The 21,162-nt window shown below is 30.4% G+C and overlaps 4 protein-coding genes across 4 annotated transcripts; 1 reads left to right on the top strand and 3 right to left on the bottom strand.

Moving 5' to 3' along the window:
• The first annotated feature begins 1,421 nt into the window (after positions 1-1,421).
• On the top strand, positions 1,422-4,398 carry LOC11424676 (chalcone--flavonone isomerase 1B-2). Its single transcript, XM_003592716.4, has 4 exons — positions 1,422-1,684; positions 2,487-2,645; positions 3,648-3,871; positions 3,964-4,398. The coding sequence occupies exons 1-4, from the start codon at positions 1,576-1,578 to the stop codon at positions 4,141-4,143; spliced, it is 672 nt and encodes a 223-aa protein (XP_003592764.3). The 5' UTR covers positions 1,422-1,575; the 3' UTR covers positions 4,144-4,398.
• A 3,105-nt stretch (positions 4,399-7,503) lies between these two features.
• On the bottom strand, positions 7,504-8,836 carry LOC11445536 (chalcone--flavonone isomerase 2). Its single transcript, XM_003592718.4, has 3 exons — positions 8,426-8,836; positions 8,076-8,305; positions 7,504-7,945 (listed from the first exon to the last, which is right to left on the bottom strand). Exons 1-3 carry the CDS (start codon positions 8,685-8,687, stop codon positions 7,763-7,765), a joined length of 675 nt encoding a protein of 224 aa, XP_003592766.1. The 5' UTR covers positions 8,688-8,836; the 3' UTR covers positions 7,504-7,762.
• A 4,304-nt stretch (positions 8,837-13,140) lies between these two features.
• Positions 13,141-14,689, bottom strand: LOC11446745 (chalcone--flavonone isomerase 2). Its single transcript, XM_003592720.4, has 3 exons — positions 14,428-14,689; positions 13,460-13,689; positions 13,141-13,329 (listed from the first exon to the last, which is right to left on the bottom strand). The coding sequence occupies exons 1-3, from the start codon at positions 14,687-14,689 to the stop codon at positions 13,141-13,143; spliced, it is 681 nt and encodes a 226-aa protein (XP_003592768.2).
• A 2,247-nt stretch (positions 14,690-16,936) lies between these two features.
• On the bottom strand, positions 16,937-18,860 carry LOC11428337 (cationic peroxidase 1). The gene is made up of 4 exons (XM_003592721.4): positions 18,559-18,860; positions 18,148-18,339; positions 17,899-18,061; positions 16,937-17,595 (listed from the first exon to the last, which is right to left on the bottom strand). The coding sequence occupies exons 1-4, from the start codon at positions 18,772-18,774 to the stop codon at positions 17,174-17,176; spliced, it is 993 nt and encodes a 330-aa protein (XP_003592769.1). The 5' UTR covers positions 18,775-18,860; the 3' UTR covers positions 16,937-17,173.
• Positions 18,861-21,162: the final 2,302 nt, after the last annotated feature.

Genomic DNA, 21,162 nt, shown 5'->3' on the forward strand with positions numbered 1-21,162 from the left:
AAATTAAAATTAAGGATATCATATGCAAAATGCAATGAGCAATCATAAAATTAAGAAGACTAAAAGGAAGGAAGAGATCACATTCAACATATTATGCTCATTGTGGCTGCCCATTCTGTGATGTGATATATATTCTCTCATTTTAAGATATAAGCTTGAAACTTAATTTATGTTTTACTTTTTCCTTCTTTTGTTTATTGTCTTGTCACTTTGTAGTTCTACCAAAAAGAAAAACTTTACGAAGACTAAAAGTAAACGACAACAGATGTTTTTTTTTTACTTACACTAAAATTAAAAAAATGGTAAACTAAGTAAGTAATTAAGCTCAAGTGATTTACAAGTTTTATCAATGACAAATTGTTCGAAAGAATTCAAATTTGATTCATAGGTAAAACAATTTTTGGTCAGATTATTATTACTTTACGGCCGAATTCCAAATTATCAGTGCTCATTTCTCCTGGGAATTTCAGAATTAACCAAAAAAAAAAAAAAAACACTAAAAAGTGGTAACATGTTATTGTAACATGTATAATATTAGAGAGATGAGCCATAAATTCTACTTTCATTGTTTTGAGCAGCCCCAAAATGTTGACTCCAGCTGGATCACCAGTTTTATTAAGGTAATGTGGGCCACTAATGCACGAGTCAATCAAATTTGTACAACTCATTTATTTTGTCTAAAATACCAACGATTAAGGTGTTCGTTTGAACTAATTTTGATATAAAAATTTATCACATTTAAAGATAAATTTCTTTTTAGTTTGATTTAATTTTATATGATTAATTTGAAAAATCCGATCAAATTTATTGCAGTTTAGTTTGGATTGGTATTTGAATATCGAAATTACTAAATTGTAATTTTTATTAATTTTAAAATTATAAAGACACCACAAATTAATAGGTTTGATGAAACTAATATACTAAACATTAATATATATTAGTATAAAATAACAATGATTGATTGTGTATGAAATTATAACTCAAATAAATAATTCATATAGAGTTGCGTCTTAAAATATTGACTCCAATTTCTTCAAGTCATAGAGAGATGATAATTCCCTTTATTATATTATTTTTAAGGGAATCTCATACTATTTTTTTTTTGTCAATTTCCTTTATTATTTTTATGGGAATCTAATACTATTATTTTTTTTGTCAAGTAGTCTTAGAGTTCGCACATTTTAAATATGGAGAAGTGAGGTGTTTGAGATTTGCATCCCGGTCCAAACATGATCTATGCAATATCTCTACCAACTAAGTTAAGCTTGCGGAAACCTTATCCTATTTTATATTATCTGATATATATACGCTTACGCATTATTGATTTCATTGAATATATTTACTATCACATGGCTCACATTAAAAGGTTTTTACAAGTTTTTTTTTTTTTATCAAAAAGGTTACATATTTAATCATACATATGTTTGTCACCCGCTAAACATACATGATTGAAATTGAAATGCCTTTTATATAAACATCTCCACTCTGTGTCAAATCTCAAAGCTAAAAATAAAACAGACACTTGAAAAAAGCACTGGAAGATCAAATTGACGCAAAGTGGGATAGCAATAAGCTATGGCAAAGGCAGCATTCATGATCACCGGAGTGAAGGTGGAGTTCATTGAATTTCCGGCAGTGGTGACACCTCCGTCGTCCACCAAGTCCTATTTTCTCGGTGGTGCAGGTATTTCTTTAATAATAAATAATAGTTGGATCTACTTTCTTATGTCGTTTTCACTGCTAGGAAAATTAAATTTAGAAAGATTAGTATTTAGTCACTAACGCTCATAAATTCTGTTACAAAATACTTCAGTAACGAAAAATCCGTAGTCATTTTTGGCCTCACAACGGGTTATGGAATAAATTCGTCACTAATTATGGCCATCCGTCATTAAATGGTGAGCAGAAAATTACATCATAATTCATACATAACTAATATTTCCATCACTGATTACTTCATGAAAAAGACTCTTCTCTATAAATTGTTCAAGTTTTTTTTTTTTAACAATTCGTTATTTAATAGAGCTCGTGATTAACTACTTAAAGTCAATTGCTTGGTTACAATACAATTTATTTAAGAGAAATTCTAACAAGCACTCTTAAAAGTTTAGTACAAACTTTCTCTTTAAAATTGTGTATTTAAAATATTAAAACATTAAAAACAACTTTTTAAACATAAAATTTATCAACTATTTACTTTTTTAAATCTTTAACAAATGTCATAAGGGGTATGTCAGGAAAAGCATTAGCTTAAAAAGAAAGATCAATAAAAACGCTAGTTTAAAATTCCCCAACTCCCTCTAACTAGTAGATGATCACTTTGTTGTTTAAGATATAACATGTACATCCAAACTATTGAAAGTAAAATTTATTAGGTCTTCTTCCTTTGAAGAACTCATATGGTGTTTAGTTCAATCACTTGCTACTATGTGTTAGTCCAAACTCATGAAAGTAAGATTTATCAGGTCTTCTTGGTATATATGTAGGGGTGAGAGGGTTAGATGTTGATGGAGAGTTTGTGAAGTTCACTGGATTAGGAGTTTACTTGGAAGAAAAGGCTGTAGCATCACTCACTCTTAAGTGGAAGGGCAAGACTCCGTCTCAGCTCTTCGAATCCCTTGATTTCTACAGAGATATCATCAAAGGTACGTAGCAACATATACTACTCTATAATGATAATATACCTCTAATAATTTGTTTTTTTTTGTTCCAAAACATTATTGATTTAGGAAACCAAAATATAATTAAACATGCTTTTCTATTTATACTTGCAAAAACTAAAAATATGTATTGAATGAATTTGGCTTTTATAAAATAAATTATACTTCTACTTGTATTTGCACATAGCCACATACTATTCACTAGTATAGAAAAGGATTTTTACATCGAGTGAAAAAGACTTTTCATATTGGATATCACCCGATGTGAAGTAAGGTTTTTTATGTTAGGTCCGCACCTTTTTACATCAGATATGTATTTATACATGGTGAAAAGTACTTTTACACATCGGGTATTTATTATCTTTCATCAACTTTTGTATATGTTAATAGAGCCATGCTATACGCAGCGATAATATTTATCAAGAATGAAAATAAGCCAATCAAAAGCAGGCTTTGAGCGGAAATCAGGGAGGTGCATGCTATTCAAACTGGAACCTTTTTAGACTCATCCTCACCTTTTGTCTTAGAGTCTGTTCATGACCCACCCTTTGAACCAAATCAATCTGCTGCTACTGAAATCATAAGCACAGATTTACCTAGCTCTTCAACACAAATCATTCCTCAACCTTTAACTACAAAGAGAAAAATATGGAAAATCCTAAAATAGTGGATGAGTAGCATACATGCCACATGTATCGTGAAACACTCGGGAAGCTTATTTTCGCTTTAAATAGCATTTTTGATGTTTATAATAAATACTCATTTGAGCAATGTTATATATCAAGAAAGAATTTATCAAGAAAGAGTTCCGAAATTAATGTTAACCAATAAAATCTCAGCCTGGCCAGAAATCATGGGTGGTAGGTGTTATGTATTTATTTTTTATTTTTTATGAAACGTTAATAATTAAGACTGAAATCTAAGGGTGATTATTCTGCTATGTCATTCTTGAATCCATCGCACTCATTTATTTATGGGTGTGTTTAGGTCCCTTTGAGAAGTTTATTCGATGTACAAAGGTGAGAACACTAGAAGGTAGTGAATATGTGAGAAAGGTGTCAGAAAATTGCATTGCCCATATGAAATTTGAAGGAACATATGGCGATGCAGAAGAAAAAGCCATTCAAGAACTTAGAGAAGCCTTCAAGGTTCAATTTTTTCCACCAGGGGCTGGTGTTTTCTTCAGACAATCACCAAATGGAGCATTAGGGGTTAGTATCATTAATATAACAAACTGCATTGATTTGAATATCCATTTTAATCAACACATTTTGATATTTCATTTTCTGCAAATTAATCACAGCTTAGATTCTCCAAAGATGAAACAATACCGGAACATGAGTATGTTGTTATAAACAACAAGCCACTTTCAGAGGCAGTGTTGGAGACCATGATTGGAGAAATTCCTGTTTCCCCTGCTTTGAAAGAGAGTTTGGCTACAAGATTTTATGAGTTTATGAAGATTGACAACTTCAACATTTGAAACTTATAATTATAAGCAGTCGTCTTTGATCTTGAAGGCGAGGTGATCTTTGATGCAAGATATAATGGACACATAGTCCATGTGAAATATAATTATAAGTCATAGATTTAATGTTAGTACTTTTTTGAATTAATTCTTCCAGCACTTTGTGGACTTGGTACGTCATTATTTAAAATGACGGATTTAGTTATTTCTGGTTGTTTTTTCACGTGTTTGTGCATCATTTATGAAATAAAAGAAAAAGTTTTGATTGAACAAAAATTAAAATTAAGATTGTCAAATGCAAAATGCAATGAGCAAAATTGAGAAAAAAGTTATCAAAGAGGAAACTAAAATAGAAAAACAATGCCTTAAAAGTTGACATGAACGGCGAACCACTTATGTGACATACACATTCTATAATTTCCTTACCTTTTCATTACCATATAAAGTTTTTTTTAGGGGACTATCATATATAGTTGTTGATACTTTTGGGCCAGAAAGGAATAAAGGACGGGAGCAATTTTCTTCCCCCCACATATCCAAAAATAACCGCACGTAGTATATATGATAAGATAAGATATAATCGAATGATCTATAAAACACTAATGAATGAGGGATAAAGATCATAGATATAAGCAAGATAAGAAGTACGGGTATTCATGAGATAGAATGTCAAATAAAAATGTATAGATTGATAAAAGAGAAATAATAACTATAAGGATGGTCTTATTTATAGACCTCAATTATACCGACTAGAGTTACTAACTACCTTAACACTTAACCACCAATTCTAAGTACCTTAACCAACTCCACCTATCTTCTAACTATTTAATGATTACAAGGTATAGTTTTCCTCATGGACAGTATTTCTGTTTTCAATGCACTTGCTCTAACACTAATGTGTTGGCATACCTTATGTTTCTGATTGCGAGTTTTGAGAGAGATAATGGTTTTTAGGAAGGAGCAACCGAAAGAAAAGAGAATATTGGGAAGGGAGAATTTTGAGAGTTTATTTTTCTTCATAATACAAAATCATCCTCATTTGTAGGAACTTAAAAATTGTACTCGATGAAGGTTGTTAGGTGTTTTAAAGGGTTTATATGACTTCTTCAAATTTAATATATTTTGTTTGAATATACTTAAAGTAAAAAATATAATGATCATAAACATTAATTTATCATTTTTCAAAAAATTACTTTTTCAAAAAAATATGAATGATTTCTCTATTTTTCCATATATTTCCCATAATTGATAACTCTGCTAGTGTTTGGTATACGACTCAATCTAAACTAGAAGCATGCATATATGGAAATCAAGGAAAAACATAGGTTTCAAATTTTTAAATATTTTTGGTTGATTTAGGTGTGCTCCATTTACTATAAAATAAAGGCTTAAATATTGCACTCGTCCCTGCAAATATGGCCCGTTTAAGTTTTGGTCCTTGTAAAATAAAAATTCAGAAATCAGTCCCCGCAAAATTTTTTGTTTTTGAAAATAATCCCTCCAAGGACTATTTTCAAAAACAAAAAATTTTGCAGGGACCTTTATAAAAAACAAAATATTTTGCAGGGACCAAAAACTACAAAATGGGTTCAATCAGCGTGCGCCACGTAGGCATTTTGATGACTTGTCATGACTTAAATGGGCCCAGGGGTATTTTTAAAAGATAAATTTTTTTGCGGGGACTGATTTCTAAATTTTTATTTTACAAGGATCAAAACTTAAACGGGCCATATTTGCAGGGACGAGTGCAATATTTAAGCCTAAAATAAATACCGAACAGACCGACACAGTGTATAATTAAAGCAATTTTGTGACTTATTAAATATTAAAAATTTAAAGTTGTTTAATCTCATTGCATCTTGAGTCAACAAATTGCAACGAGACTATACAACTTTGAAGCTTCAATATTTGACTAGCCCCAAAATTGTTTTACACATGCTCATACCCAACAATTTTATGGTGTTAAATAATTTTTCATCTTGATATTTGGTGAACAAAATATTATTTTGTATTTGTGGTAAAAAGTTGTGTCGTAGTTTAGTGAGCGGCAATAATTTCAATTTTTGTTGTATGTTCTTTGTCCTCGAGTTTGTACAATCCCTAAAACAGTTTTACAAAGTACAATTGAAGTTGTCCTATATAATTCTTTATTTTTTCAACGGATCGAACACATTCTTAGTTTTATCTATATGATTGAGGGGCATTGTTGTTTTTGTTTTTTTAACAATCAAGTTATCTAGATAAACATTTTGTTTTTTTTATTGGTAATGGTATGTAGGGGTGAGGGGGTTTAGATATTGATGGAGAATTTGTGAAGTTCACTGGAATAGGAATTTAATTGGAAGAAAAAGCTGTAGCATCACTCACTCCTAAGTGGAAGGGCAAGACTCCATCTCAGCTCTTTGAATCCCTTGAATTCTACCGAGATATCATCAAAGGTAACAACATACTACATAACTAATTTTTAACTGCTACACTAAGATCATGGCCAAAATTTTAACTAATTTTTAATTGTCAACTTCAGGATTTAAATTCTCCACATTGCAGTAAAAAAATTGTTTCGAACTATTGCTCATATTGAGTGTGACCACATTCTATATTGAATATGTATAGAAATTAGTTAGTTGTTGACAAATACAGAATTAATATACACGTGTATACATGAATGTGAATATAATTGCACAACTGCACATGCACCTTAAAGATTAACTTTCATCAACAGTTGTAATTTGTTGATAATATGTACTCGCGTATTTATGGGAGTGTTAATTGGTTCGAAGTACAAAGGTGAGAACACTAGACGGTAGTGAATATGTGAGAAAGGTGTCAGAAAATTGCATTGCCCATATGAAATCTGAAGGAACATATAATAGACACAGATATAATAAACACACAATCCATGTGATATCTATAAGTCATTGGTTTAATGTTACCTTCTTTTCTAATGCATTTCCCTGCACTTTCTGGACTTCTATGTACACCATTGTGATTGGCTTAATTATTCCTGTTTGTTTTTTCTTTCATTTGTTTGTGCGTCATTTATGAAATAAGAAAAATATTGAATCAACGTAAATTAAAATTAAGATTATCATAAACCAAAGGCAATAACCAAGCATAAAATGAGAAAATGTTAACTAAAAATTAACAAGCAATGCTTAAAAGCTGACTTGAATCCCATACCGTGACATACACCGCATACATTCGGTATTCTTTGGATGGGATTAGTACTACCTACTTGTACTTAATCTTGTATGTATGTTTAGATTTAGTATCACTTTTACTCATTCCTTTTTATTCAATAAAATTACCTTTGTTTAGATTTAGTACTTGTAATATGATCCCAACTCCCACCATATATAATACTAATATTGGATGTCTGGGGGAAAAAAATTTGTGGAAATCAATTATTCCTGCAAATAAATTTTCAGAAACTGATATAAACATATAAATGTTACATATCTTACCTCTTTTTCTAGAATAATATTACAAACAAACACAGACAAACAAACGATCTTTATTAGTACATTGAGAAGCCAGTCCCATTGAAGTAATTTGAAAGTACACCTAAGATAAAATCTCCGCTTGGTCTTTATTGCAGAATAGAACTTTCAGCTTCTTCCGTTTGTTGATATACTCAGTTGTTAGCATTACCACCCTCTTTGAATAACTTGGATAATCTGGAGGCCAAACTCTGTTTTGCTGCAGGGGAGACGCCATGCGCACCTATCATTGACTCAAGCACAGCTTGTGAAAGTAGTTTATTCTCTATAACTGCTGTCTCAACCTCTGGAATAGATCCATCTTTTGAGAAACTTATCTGTTCCAATTACAAAATATATTTTTAACTAAGATTGTGAAATTAAGAGTACTAATATTATTACTCAAAAACAACAGATAAAAATGCAGAACAAATAATATATTAGACTCTAAATTTTGGTGTTACTAACCGTTAATGATCCTAATCCTTTGGGTGATACTGTGAAAAGGATAGAGGAGCCTGGTGGAAATGTTTCATCTTTGAAAACAGAAACAAACTTGTCTATTGCTTTAGCTTCTTCATCAGTATAAATCCCAAGAGACTTCCAAATGGCTACACAATTTTCAGACACTTTCTCTGAATATTGGTGTCCCGTCAACGGCAAGATCATTGTCACCCGCATGAATTTCTCAAATGGACCTACAACAGATAAGACTTTCTTAGTTTGCTAACATTTAAGCTTCATTACGAGCCAGAATACTCATGTTTGTTTTGACATAAGCTATAAATTGCTTTCATAAATAAGCTAAAAGTAATTACCTGTAACGATGTCTCTGAAGAAGGGAACGGTATCCGTTAATTCATGAGCAGATCTGGCCTTCCATTTCTCTGCAAGATATGGAACAGCGATATCCTGCAAATAAACACCAATGGCGGTGAATTTGACGAATTTGTCTTGAATTTGAATGCCTCTCTCTCCTGCACCGCCGAGGAAGAAGTTGTTGGTGGATCCGGGTGGTTTCACGGTGGGAGGGAATGCGTAGTTCTCGATCTCCAAAGCTGTCACTGACGGAAGTGCCATTACTAACGGTGTTGAAGTTAAACTTAGAATTCGTGAATTGTATAGTAGTGTGGTTGTAGTAATATAATATAATACAGGTTGTATGTAATTAAGTGGTAGGTAGGCGTGAATGATGTGAAAGAGTTGAAAATGTAGAAGAGAACGACAGGTAGTCGGGTACACGTACACCCCAAAGCAACCAATCAAAAATTCAAAATCCCTTACCTACCTTCTCACACATAATCATACTACTCTTCTTCCATTCACTATCAACATCAACAATGGACATAATTCATTTAAGATAGGAGGTCTACATAGAGACCTAGTTTTTATTAGATATATTATACTCAATAATCTATATCTATATTATATACAATTGCAAATGCTTTTCTTCACTTGGTAAATGATGATTAAATTTTCCAATTTTCATAACACTATAATATAAGGCAATGTTAATTGGCAAGGTTAAATTTTCCATTGGTCTTTTCTCTGTCCTCATTTAAATTTGTTAATTTTTTTTTTATTTGATCAAACAAAAAATAATTCACACAACTTCTTTCAATTAAATAGTGCATCACACATTTTTCTTATACTTTGACATCATTGTCTCATTCTAACTCTAATGTAAGCTCCTTAAAAAAAACTCTAATATAAGATATACAGATTTCTACATAAATAATTTATGATTCTCCAATTTTAACATTAATTTTTTTTATTTGATTCTCAATTTCAATAAGTTGATTCTACCATTAATGTTGTTTTACATTTGTTTATCAGATTTTAAATGGTGTCATCCTCTCCAATAGGAAAAATTGATATATGTGACATGCACACACGACAAAAACAACAAAAAAAGTCACATTCAATCATTTTAAACGAAAAAATTATAAATATGATTCGTCGCAAAAGAAAAAGAGTTGTGAAAATTATTTCGCAATTGGTTCTTTATTTCAAAATAAAAAATTAAATAACTCTTAAGATGGATAAAAGTTAACAATCCATGAGGGTCACTTGAACAAAAAAATTACCCTACAAATAAACATGTAGAAGAATAGTGTACAACAAAAAATTAAGAGAATATTAGTGAAATATTAATTAGAATGAATCTAATTATTAGTGAAAATGAGTGACAAAAAACATGTAGAAAAATTATTATAAAATTGTGTAGCAGAATATTATTGAGAGAGAATTGTGTTGATTTGAAATTGCCACATGATGTGATTTTAATGCATATTCCTTTTCATTAAAATCTAATTACTACAAAAAAAAAAGTAGATTTTTTGTACCTACATGATTTATTCCTTGTTTATTTCATGGTTGAGCATATGTGGTTGGACTAAAACTGTCATTTATGTGCGTTTCTGGAGTTGGAAATAGGGAGATATGACTAAAACTGCAAAAAAAATATAGTTTAGGGACGATTTTGTTCGATTTAAAAGAGGTAGGACCAATTTCATGAGTTGGTCAAAATGATAGAACCAAAAGAGTAATTAAGCCTTATATATTTGTGGATACGTTACTATTCATTTATGTATCAAGAGCTTAATTTTGTATGAACTATCTTTTTTTTGAAAAAGCCAAAATGAAATTATATAACAATGCAGTCTCTAGAGCACAATGTGTGCCATAGAGATTACAACAGGAGCCAAGAGTTGCAACAAAACAACCAACCCAACAGAGCTACATCAGCCTATACCCAAACACACAAGAGGGCATGACCACCACTGCTGAGTACCAAACACAAAAATAGCTTTTTTATCTTTCAACCAAGCTAAGGACAACATCTTGACCTTGTCTAACAAACGGGGAATGAAAGTTATTACATTATTAAACGGACAACATATTTGATTTTATTTCCAAAATATTTTTAAAAAAATCGTATTTTCGGTTAGCTTTAATTTTCCCTTTCATATGCACAAAGGGTTGAGTTTTTGGGTGAGAAAATAAATAGAGTGTTTGATCTATTTTTATACTAACACAAAGAAGAAGGGGACAAAAAGTCTAAACCTTCTAGATGAACACAAAATGACAAAATAAAAATAAGACTTCTTTAATTGTAATGTTCCCTCTTTTTCCTAGAATTTTAAGGTATTATTGATGTACCCATTCTGATCCTTAATATAAGAAACAAAATAAAAAATTATCAAAACCAATATAATCATTAATTTTTTTTTTGAAGAAATTAAATTAGCCCATCCAAATTGACACCAGAGATAATCGAACCTGAGATCTTAAGGAGGAGCACACTCCCAGATCCCAAGCCAATACCACTAGGCCAACACCAATATAATCATTAATTAATGTAACTTTTTAGATATTTTTACTAATATACCCTCATAAAAAATACACCCACTAAGATAAAAAAGAGAATCATTAAATGAAGGATAAAAATGTTTTTAAGCAATAACTATACCTTAAAAGATGTGACATTTTCTTATAAACAGGGCCACAATTTTTTTTAAAAACCCACAAGAAATATTTAAAAAAATATATATATGTTATATAATATATGCAAAATAATTTTTGGAAAAACATTTTCCGTGCAAGGCACGGGTCTCAAACTAGTTCTTCCACAATAGGCTATCTAATAACTACCAAGTCAAGAGAGATCCTCGTTGAGATAGTCTAAATATTTCATTTAAATACTTTCTATTATCATATTTATAAGCAAATATTCACTTTTTATGTATTAATTAATTAATTAATTAATGTATTTGACTATATTACAATTCGTATCCATTAATTATTCTATGAATATGAAAAAGAAGTATAATTTGTTTATAAATGCGATCAAATAGAGTATTTTTAAAAGAATTTCCACCCACTCAAGCTTAATGTATACACTCAACAACTTTTCTAAGAATCCTCGATCCTCTGTTGGCTGGCTTTTTAGTTTTGTTTTTTCCTTGTACTTATGTCTTTTTTATAAAAAATAAAAATAACATTTCATATGGGATTTGCTAGATGCTTTGTACTATTAATCATTTTTGAGCAATTGTACTATTAACCATGTGTCTGGTAAGTTTTGTTTTATGCTTTAATGGCCATATATTTTTAATTTTTAATAGTGTAAAAGTTATCTGCAGGTTATTTGTTTTTGTAACAACCGATTTCTTTTAACATGTTTCATGTTTGCCTTTTGATTAACTTTCCGTTGGTAATTTGTTTATGATGCTATAGCTATTAACCATGTTTGCCTTGTAATTAATGCTTTAATTTTTCTTGTAAGTTTTTTTTTTGAAGAATCATAAAATAACAACCTTTTATTAATAATAACAATTATTTATTAAAAATTTATATATTTAATATAAAATACATAAGTTGCAATGCATATTTACTATTTTAAACTTCTTAACATGTTCAAACTTGTTCATGATAAAAAAAAATCATTTTAATAAGTATTTAAATAACGGTGCGACTTATTGTGTGATATAATATTTAAGTAACATAAATTGCAAGCATCAATCGCAAATATTGTCGGAGTGGGAGAAACCAGCATCAAAGAGAAAATAATTGTATTATGAGACTAAAAAAAAATCATTTATTTATTTCTATTTATATGAGTGTGTTCAAACTTTTTTATTTATGTTTATACCCAAATAAGACTTGCCCGTATGCTAAAATTCATGTAAATAGGATGAATTCTCCAATTTGAATGTTATAGAAGAGATGTCACTCTTAGAGAACAAACTTTAGAAGAGCATTTAAGGAATGACCCGATTTCAACATTCACAACAACTTTTGAATCCACTAATTTGAACATAACCCACTTCAAATCCATGTCTTGAGCCGAATTAATAAGTAATTTTAACACACAAAGGTCAATCCACACGCCTCATTGTAAGAGCCTAAATCATCATTAAAAAAAAAAAAAAACTTATAACAAAGTGGCCATTAGAGTCTGGAATAATCCTTCCACGGGAAGATTTTCTACTGGAGTTAATATGTGAGTCATCGACGTTAATTTTGAAGCAATCTACAATAGGGGGTTGCCAAACAACGTTGATCAATTGTCGAGAGTAGAGAGTCACTAGGATCCATCCATGCACATATTTTATTGGTAAATTTACTCCTCCAGTATTGTCCAACCGAATAGCCCAGCAAGATAATCAACGCAAAAATTAGTCTTATATTAAAATAAATTCGCCAAGAAAGAACAATCATTTATCAAATTGAGGATATCAAACGAGATAGCAAATAGCAGTGCATCGATTTTCAAGCCAGTAACCAACAAGTGCAAGAACAAAAAGTGATGTTAATTCACTAAGAAATTTTATGTATTGTCATACATGATAATGAACTAAATATGTAATTTTTAACATAACAAAAATTTAAACAATATGTAATTTATAAATTTATTTCATATATTTTAATTTGTTAATATTATTGCGGAAACAAACAGACTATTAGATTTAGAACAAGAAAAAGTTCCAATGAAATCATTTGAAAGTAAGATAAAATCTCCTCTTGGCCTTTATTGCAGAACAGAATCTTCATCTTCCTCTTTGAATAACTTGGATAATCTGGAGGCCAAACTCTGTTTTGCTGCAGGGGAGACGCCATGCGCACCTATCATTGACTCAAGCACAGCTTGTGAAAGTAGTTTATTCTCTATAACTGCTGTCTCAACCTCTGGAATAGATCCATCTTTTGAGAAACTTATCTGTTCCAATTACAAAATATATTTTTAACTAAGATTGTGAAATTAAGAGTACTAATATTATTACTCAAAAACAACAGATAAAAATGCAGAACAAATAATATATTAGACTCTAAATTTTGGTGTTACTAACCGTTAATGATCCTAATCCTTTGGGTGATACTGTGAAAAGGATAGAGGAGCCTGGTGGAAATGTTTCATCTTTGAAAACAGAAACAAACTTTTTTATTGCTTTGGCTTCTTCATTAGTATAAATCCCAAGAGACTTCCAAATGGCTACACAATTTTCAGACACTTTGTTTGAGTATTCTTGCCCTGTCAATGGTCTGATCATTGTCACCCGCATAAATTTCTCAAATGGACCTACAACACATAACACCGATCGCAAGTTAAGTGTATATTTAGTTCTACGTTGATAAAAATTGATTTTGAAATAAATGATTATGTAAAATTTATTCTGCTTAAAATTGAGTTGAAGGTAAAATTATTTATATTTATATACATTCGTGTAAATGTGACTTGAACAATAAATTTGAGTATAAAACTCAATTCTAGTATTAGAAGCTATAATTTTTAACTTCAAATAAAATCAACTCTAGAGACAATAATTTCTAGTGTAGAGGAACCAAACATATCAAAATCTATTTTGCTTCCCTAGACTCTATTTTACCTCTTTCAAATTAAATTGGAATCAAACTTGCACTAATAAAACTTATGTACATATCATAAGTTGGTTTCATACATTCTCTCAAAGAGTCTCGGTCTCACAATTAGTGCTTATACAAATAAATCAATCTAACTAAGCTCAAATTTTCCACATATCTCACTGTAGTGTCACTTTCATAATACACTATTTCCAAACATATTGTCATCTAAGATAAATGGTGAGACCTAATTGAATTATAGTGTGCATGCTAGTATCATATTCATGCATTTTAATGAATTTAATCATTGTTTCTGGAATGATTATAAGTCTACTATGTAGGAAATTATTATTATCAATATTTTATAGTTTAATGGACATGCATGGGTATGATACTAATATGTACCATCTATGATTAAATTTATAAAATTGCCCATGACAATGAGAGAGGTATCTACCTGTAACAATGTCCATGAAGAAGGGAACGGATTCTGTTAACTTGTGAGGAGGTTTACCCTTCCATTTCGCCGCAAGATATGGAATAGCGATGTCTTGCAAATAAACACCAATGGCGGTGAATTTGACGAATTTGTCTTGGATTTGGATACCTCTCACCCCTGCGCCGCCAAGGAAGAAGTTGTTGGTGGATCCCGGTGCCTTCATGGTCGGAGGGAATACTATGCTCTCGATCGCCAATGAGGTCACAGACGGTGTAGCCATTGCTCCCTAATTATAGCATGATTTCGAGATTATTATGTTCTTGACAATATAATATTGCATTGTTTTGTGAATTGTGATGTTGTGGTATATAGTTGAATGTGAAGTAATTGAAAATGGTGAATAGCGGGTATATATGCGTACATCCAACACTTAGACCAACCTAAAAACACTAAGGTCTAGTTTAGCAAGTGTACACCTTTTTATATGGGAAAAAATCATTAATATATATATATATATATAAGAATCTATTTGTTTATATGTAAGAGAATTAGTTAGATATAAAGGGAAAAAAAAACATGACAAAAGGAAAGAGTATAGAATGAGAGAAATTACAGAGAGAAAAAAATGGATGAGAATCAAAATATATCCAATTTTATGGCAAGGTAGAGAAACACATAAACTGAATCGACTTTCCGGTACGGTTGTTACAATTTCCGACACAGTGGTTACAAAATGAGACTCCGTGGTCGCCGGCAAAAGTGTTGTGGTCATGATTTTTTTGTGGGTTTTGCAGAGGAGGTATATATGTGGGAGTGAGTATTAATGAGGTGATATTTTTTTGAAAAGACAAGTGTTTTGGACGAGATCTGTCTCAGAAGGTGAAGGTTAATATTATTAGTGTTGATTGATGATTTGGAAGAAAAAAAGAGAAAGAGATAATAAAAAATACAATAGTGATTACTCAAAAAGTGTATACTTTTTGAAGTTTTTTTTTTTTAAGGAATAATTTTTGAAGTTATAGGCTATATTCATATATTTACAGAAATATCAAATTTTTAATAATATATAGAAATCTTTCTTCAAAAAATAATATATAGAAATCTAACTACATGTATGTATATAAGTCTTGATGTGTTTCCCCTTAAAAAAAAAAAAAAAAGTCTTGATGTGTTTCCCCTTAAAAAAAAAAGTCTTCATGTATTTATGATGATTTAATACTATTAACCATGTGTCTCGTAAGTTTTATTTTATGCTTTAGCGGTCATATATTTTTAATAAGTATACAAGTAACCGTGAGACTTTCCCTCAAAAAAAAAAAAAAAAGTAACCGGGAGACTTTTTTTTCTAGAGGAAGTAACCCTGAGATTTTTTTCTAAGATAGTAACCGTGAGATTTAAAGTGTGACATACAATATAATACATAACATATACATTTGGATATTTAGATGAACAGTTATTTTGAAAAGAGAGCTTCAGCTCTATTTTTTCTTGCCAATTTTTTTTATATTTCTTTTAAAAAGACAAAAAAAAATATCCAAAATTCATTTTTTATTAATATTTTCGACAATATATAATATATTTTTCTCTTCCCTATCATTGACTTTATTTTTTTTATCAATTCCGTTGTTGTTTGTCAAGACTAATAAGATTCATGTGAATGTGTGAAAGACTAATTATATGTTTGGTTTGGCATCGAACCACCATTTTTAGCGTTTCATAGCACTTCCACCGTGAAAAAATAGAAGCTATAAATAGTCACTTCAAACTAGACGTACTTTGTTGCAACTTCATTGCTAAAACAAACACTGCATAAGTTGAATATAAAATTAAGGAAAATTATATTGTGAATCGTTTTGATTTTATAGACGAAAGTCATGAAGCACACCTGAGAAATCAGCAACCACATCAGAGAAGTTTCCAATGTGATAATAAAATCCTTTAATATACCACTAGAAGGATTCTCGAGAAGTGTAAGACTCATCCTCTAATTATTTGAGTCTACTATGTCTAATAGTAAACTCTAGTAACACATGGGTTTCTAAATAAAGAAGAGAATAAATAACTATGATCTTTATTTAAAACTCATTTTGAATTTACTATGAGACAAATCGATGAGTTAGCTTTCTTGCTAGAACGGCAACATCTTTTATTAGTTTTTATATCTTTATTGATATCTGACATATAATGAAAAAATATAAGTGCCTTTTAGTAATAAAATAAAATAGTGCACTATAATGTAAGAATCAAAAAAGATAAAGAAGATTTAGATTGAATAAGTGAAATGAGGATTTATTGTAAAAAGTCAATTGAGGATTTGAATACTTTACTTGTGCAGCGGGCTATAGAGCCATAACCAGCTGATCAATGTTAAAAATATACTTTGGGATTCGTTCATGCAATTAATTAAGCAAAGTCGTCTATTATAATTCAAGTTCAAACATGCAAGAGATCAGATCTAATTTGCACATGCAGCTGCCTGCAGATTGAGCAGCATTTTTTTTATATTGAATCTACAAGCCATAGCATGTAATAAAGTGTTGATATTATTAAACAAATTAGTATTGAATCTGCGACTGTTCACATGTGTAATAATACTTGGCATACTATAACAAGTTGCATTCAATACAAATCATATTTTTTTACTAACAAGTTGCATTGAAGCAAATTAACGAAATTACATTTAAGACTTTATTATATATATATATATATATATTATTAATTATAAAGAATATAAACACCAAATTAGTATGGTGATTAATTTAATTTAAGCAGTGGTAGTGTTTGATATTGGAGCATTGACGAAATGGCAGTTTGTCCTGATTTCACCTTCAGTGCCAGTAAGTGGACTAAGCATTGACATCTTAAACATTGCATCTGCAAAATCTTTTTTGAAACGTCCAAAATTTCTGCTATATCTTCTCACTTGAGCGTTTGTGGATGTTCCATTACCAAATAGTTGCTGATCAGAGTGTATCAGACCCTTACTTTTCACCAAGTTTTGGTAGTAACCATTATCAAAATCATGAGCCTCTGGTTTGGAGGAGTCAAAAGGAGAGAAATTGTCATCACCCCCTTCAAAAGGACACTCTGCTTGCATTTTTGCAGCAAATGCTGGATCTATGTTTGTTTCATTGTATATCCTTGCTCTGAAAAATCTGCACCTTACTAGACCTATTGTGTGAGCACCTGACCAACCAACAAAACCATCAAAACTGTTATATACAAAACAGACACATGTCAGTGTGTCATGTACGGTGTTTAATTTGTCTTTCATAAATAAATATGTCATTCATCGATTTGGATTTCATGAAGTTAGAACTACTGCATGCATTCATGCACTCGCCCCGGCCATGTGTAGATTTCAAGTTCGATATTTTAGATTTTGAAATAAAAATAAAAAATTACTTGAGATCATCTCGGACCATCGATCGGCCTACGTGTAATGTGTCAACTAAATGAATGCGTGCACTATTACTACTAATTAATTACCTGATAGGGTAACCATTTCTTCGGCTGTGAAACCTTTCTTGGCAAAAGCAGTGATAAGGCCATCAAGATTCAAAAAGGGAGCAGGTAACGTATTAGCTTCACTTAAGTTTGCTGTTGTTGAATCTCTTCTGCCTAATAGTACATTCCATCTTTGTCCACCAAGCTATACATAATTTAATCTTAGTTATTATCAAATTAATTAATAAGAATATTGTATAGATCAAATGTGTTTGTAATGTATATATTTACCTCAGCAACACCGTCCCTAGCAGCAAGGGCTAAGATGTCAGAACAAGAGACAGTATTGGGACACATATCCTCCAATTGAGATTTGATGTCATCTATTAACTCAAAACCTCTTAGCGAATTTGCATTTGGAAATGCGTTCTTCTCTCCTGTGAAATTTGATGTGTCGTCTAACAATGCTGATGCATCACATCCCTGCATGTATGTGTATAGTACATGATATATATATATATATATATGTCGTAACCCGGTTTCCAGAGAAAAGAGAACTCTGATAATCTAAAGTTTGAGTCCTAGGGCAATATTAGTGAAAATATTTAAACATATGCAACATTATATATTATGTATATTCACATGTACGTATCAAATTAATTAATATATAGTATATGAAAAGAAATGAGAGTAATTAATTACTTGCACAAAGCAGTCATGGAAATGGAGACGAAGCAAGGATGCTCCCATACGTCTCTCATTCATCACAGCATCCTGCACTGCTTTCCTAATTGTGCGAACAGCTTTTGGACAAGTTTTACCATAGAAATTTTCTGATAACTCAGCTGAAGTATTCATCCCAATCATACATGTAATTAATAGCAAACAAAAGAAGCCTTTAACAGAACTTAAAGCCATTATTGCAAAATGGAATTAATTGTAATGTTTGTAATAAGTTGTAACTAATATTTGCATGGATGTGATTATTGGCATGAAATGCAAAGGTTTATATAGGAGCCTTCAATTTGCAACATACCCTTATGGTCAACAATGCAAAATTCAAAGAATGGAATAAAATTGATTTGACTATTGCAATATGGGTAATATATGGATCGAGGATATATCATATATGTGAAGACTTGCAAAGTGCAATTGCAAATGTTATAGCTGTATATCTTATCAAATAATTTTTTGACTTCATCAAATTTTTTACACATATTTTGATTGCAAAACACTGTACTTAACCTACAAGGCCGGATCCAGCCAACTGAAATAAAATCATTTGTTTATAGTCGCCACTATTACAATGCTTGAATTTCTCATCTTTATTGGTTTCTGATCCTTAATTTCTCTTTTGTTTGCTGGCCAAAATGAAAAACTATATAGATCTTAACTACTAAATGTCAACGCTTCTGCTCTAATAAAATATATAGATCATGCACTAAAAGGTTTTCTTTGTAAGAATAAAACAATTAGAGGAATAAAACCACTCCAACTCTTGTAGAGCTCCTAGTCTCACATTATTGGTTTTCCATAAATAAAAGTCATGTCTATAATGCAACACAATTAATTAGTGACCTACAAAAATAAGAAGATACAGTTAGGAATTATTTGAAGAAAAATATTAAAAGATGACAAATAGTGTTTTTACAGAATGAAATATTAAATAGACCGGCAAACAAGAGCAAACATGCGTGTTGAAGGATAAAAATCAAATTAACTATTCCTTGCTTAAATTAAATTTGATAACTGGAATGAGTAACAATATTTGTTTATTAATTCGCCAATTGATATAAATGTTTTGTCATAATAAATAAAGGGAACTTCTACGGTACACTCACAAAGTGAGGTGTACCGGTACTCTTGTTTCATAATTTTATAAATTAACGATCATTTTTTGTGAAATAAATAACTATTTATCAACATTTATATTTTATAGAATATCATTTCATAAGAAAAAACATCATTTCATTGTTTATAAGAATTTTAGTAATATTTTTACATATTATCGTAAAAAAATAATCAATGTTCTCAATTATGAGTGATAAAAATTCAAAAAAATATTAATTTTATTACGTTGACACTTTTGATGAATAAGATTTAGTTATTATAATTATAAATGATAAAAAAAAATATTTTTTATCAAAAAAACAACTCATTTAACTATTAATTTAAAGAGTGGGTGTACTGGTACACTCAAATATATTGGGTGTACAATAGAATTTACCATAAATAAAATATTTAATTACATTATAGAACTATAAATCCATTTTTGTCATCTTGAATAAGCATTTTATTAAGGGACATCTTGAATAAGCATGGTGAGGGTAATGAGGTCAACTAATATATTTTTTTTTTAATTAGGTCATTCCATTACGGTTGTCTAACATCAATGTATCAGAATAACTCAATCACAAAAATTATGGGACTTAATTATAATTCTTTATTGGTTTAAATATGTTATTGGTCCATGCACTTTCATCAGATTTTGGCATTGGTCCCTGCACTTTTTTTTGTTTGACATTGGTCTCTGCACTTTGTAAAAATATTGGTATTAGTCCCTCTGTTAAAAAAAAAATACAAAACCAACAGAGTGCCGCGTGGCCCAATCATTTCACGCCACGTGGCACCAATACCAATATTTTTACAAAATGCAGGGACCAATACCAATAGTTTTGTATTTTTTTAACAGAAAGTTAATAGAGGGACCAATACCAATATTTTTACAAAGTGCATGGACCAATTCCAAACAAAAAAAAGTGTGCCAAAATCTGATGAAAGTACAAGGACTAAAAGCATATTTAAACCTCCTTCTTTATTTTAGGGTTAAAATAGTTTAGGGACTACATGGTGGTAAAACCTAAATAAAATACCTCAACTTGATTTTTATAGTTCATAAACACAATTTACTAGAATCCTGGCTGACACTAGAGAATAGAGCCCCTAAATTAAGGGCTTCATAAATAAATAAAAAATTAAAGGGAAAATGTAATTTTTAGTGGTTATTAATTATCTAACTAGTTCATTATTTCAGAAACATACTATCTAACTAATACATTATTTCTTGTCAAAAAGAATAAAATAAAACTAATACATTATTTGATAACGATTAACACTTTTCTCCTTCTTTTAAACCCCTCCAAATGGATGGTTTATGGTCAATTTTGGCTTGAAAGCACACACTCCAAATTGTTTCATTCTTCCTCTTTCAATTTAATGAATGATTTTCACATTTTTAGTCTTTTTTTAGTATGTTTTTGTGATTTCGTCGCTTTTGCGCAGTGTTGTTTGTTTTGATTTCTCATC

Source organism: Medicago truncatula, chromosome 1, assembly GCF_003473485.1.
Source record: "Medicago truncatula cultivar Jemalong A17 chromosome 1, MtrunA17r5.0-ANR, whole genome shotgun sequence".
Lineage (NCBI taxonomy): Eukaryota > Viridiplantae > Streptophyta > Magnoliopsida > Fabales > Fabaceae > Medicago > Medicago truncatula.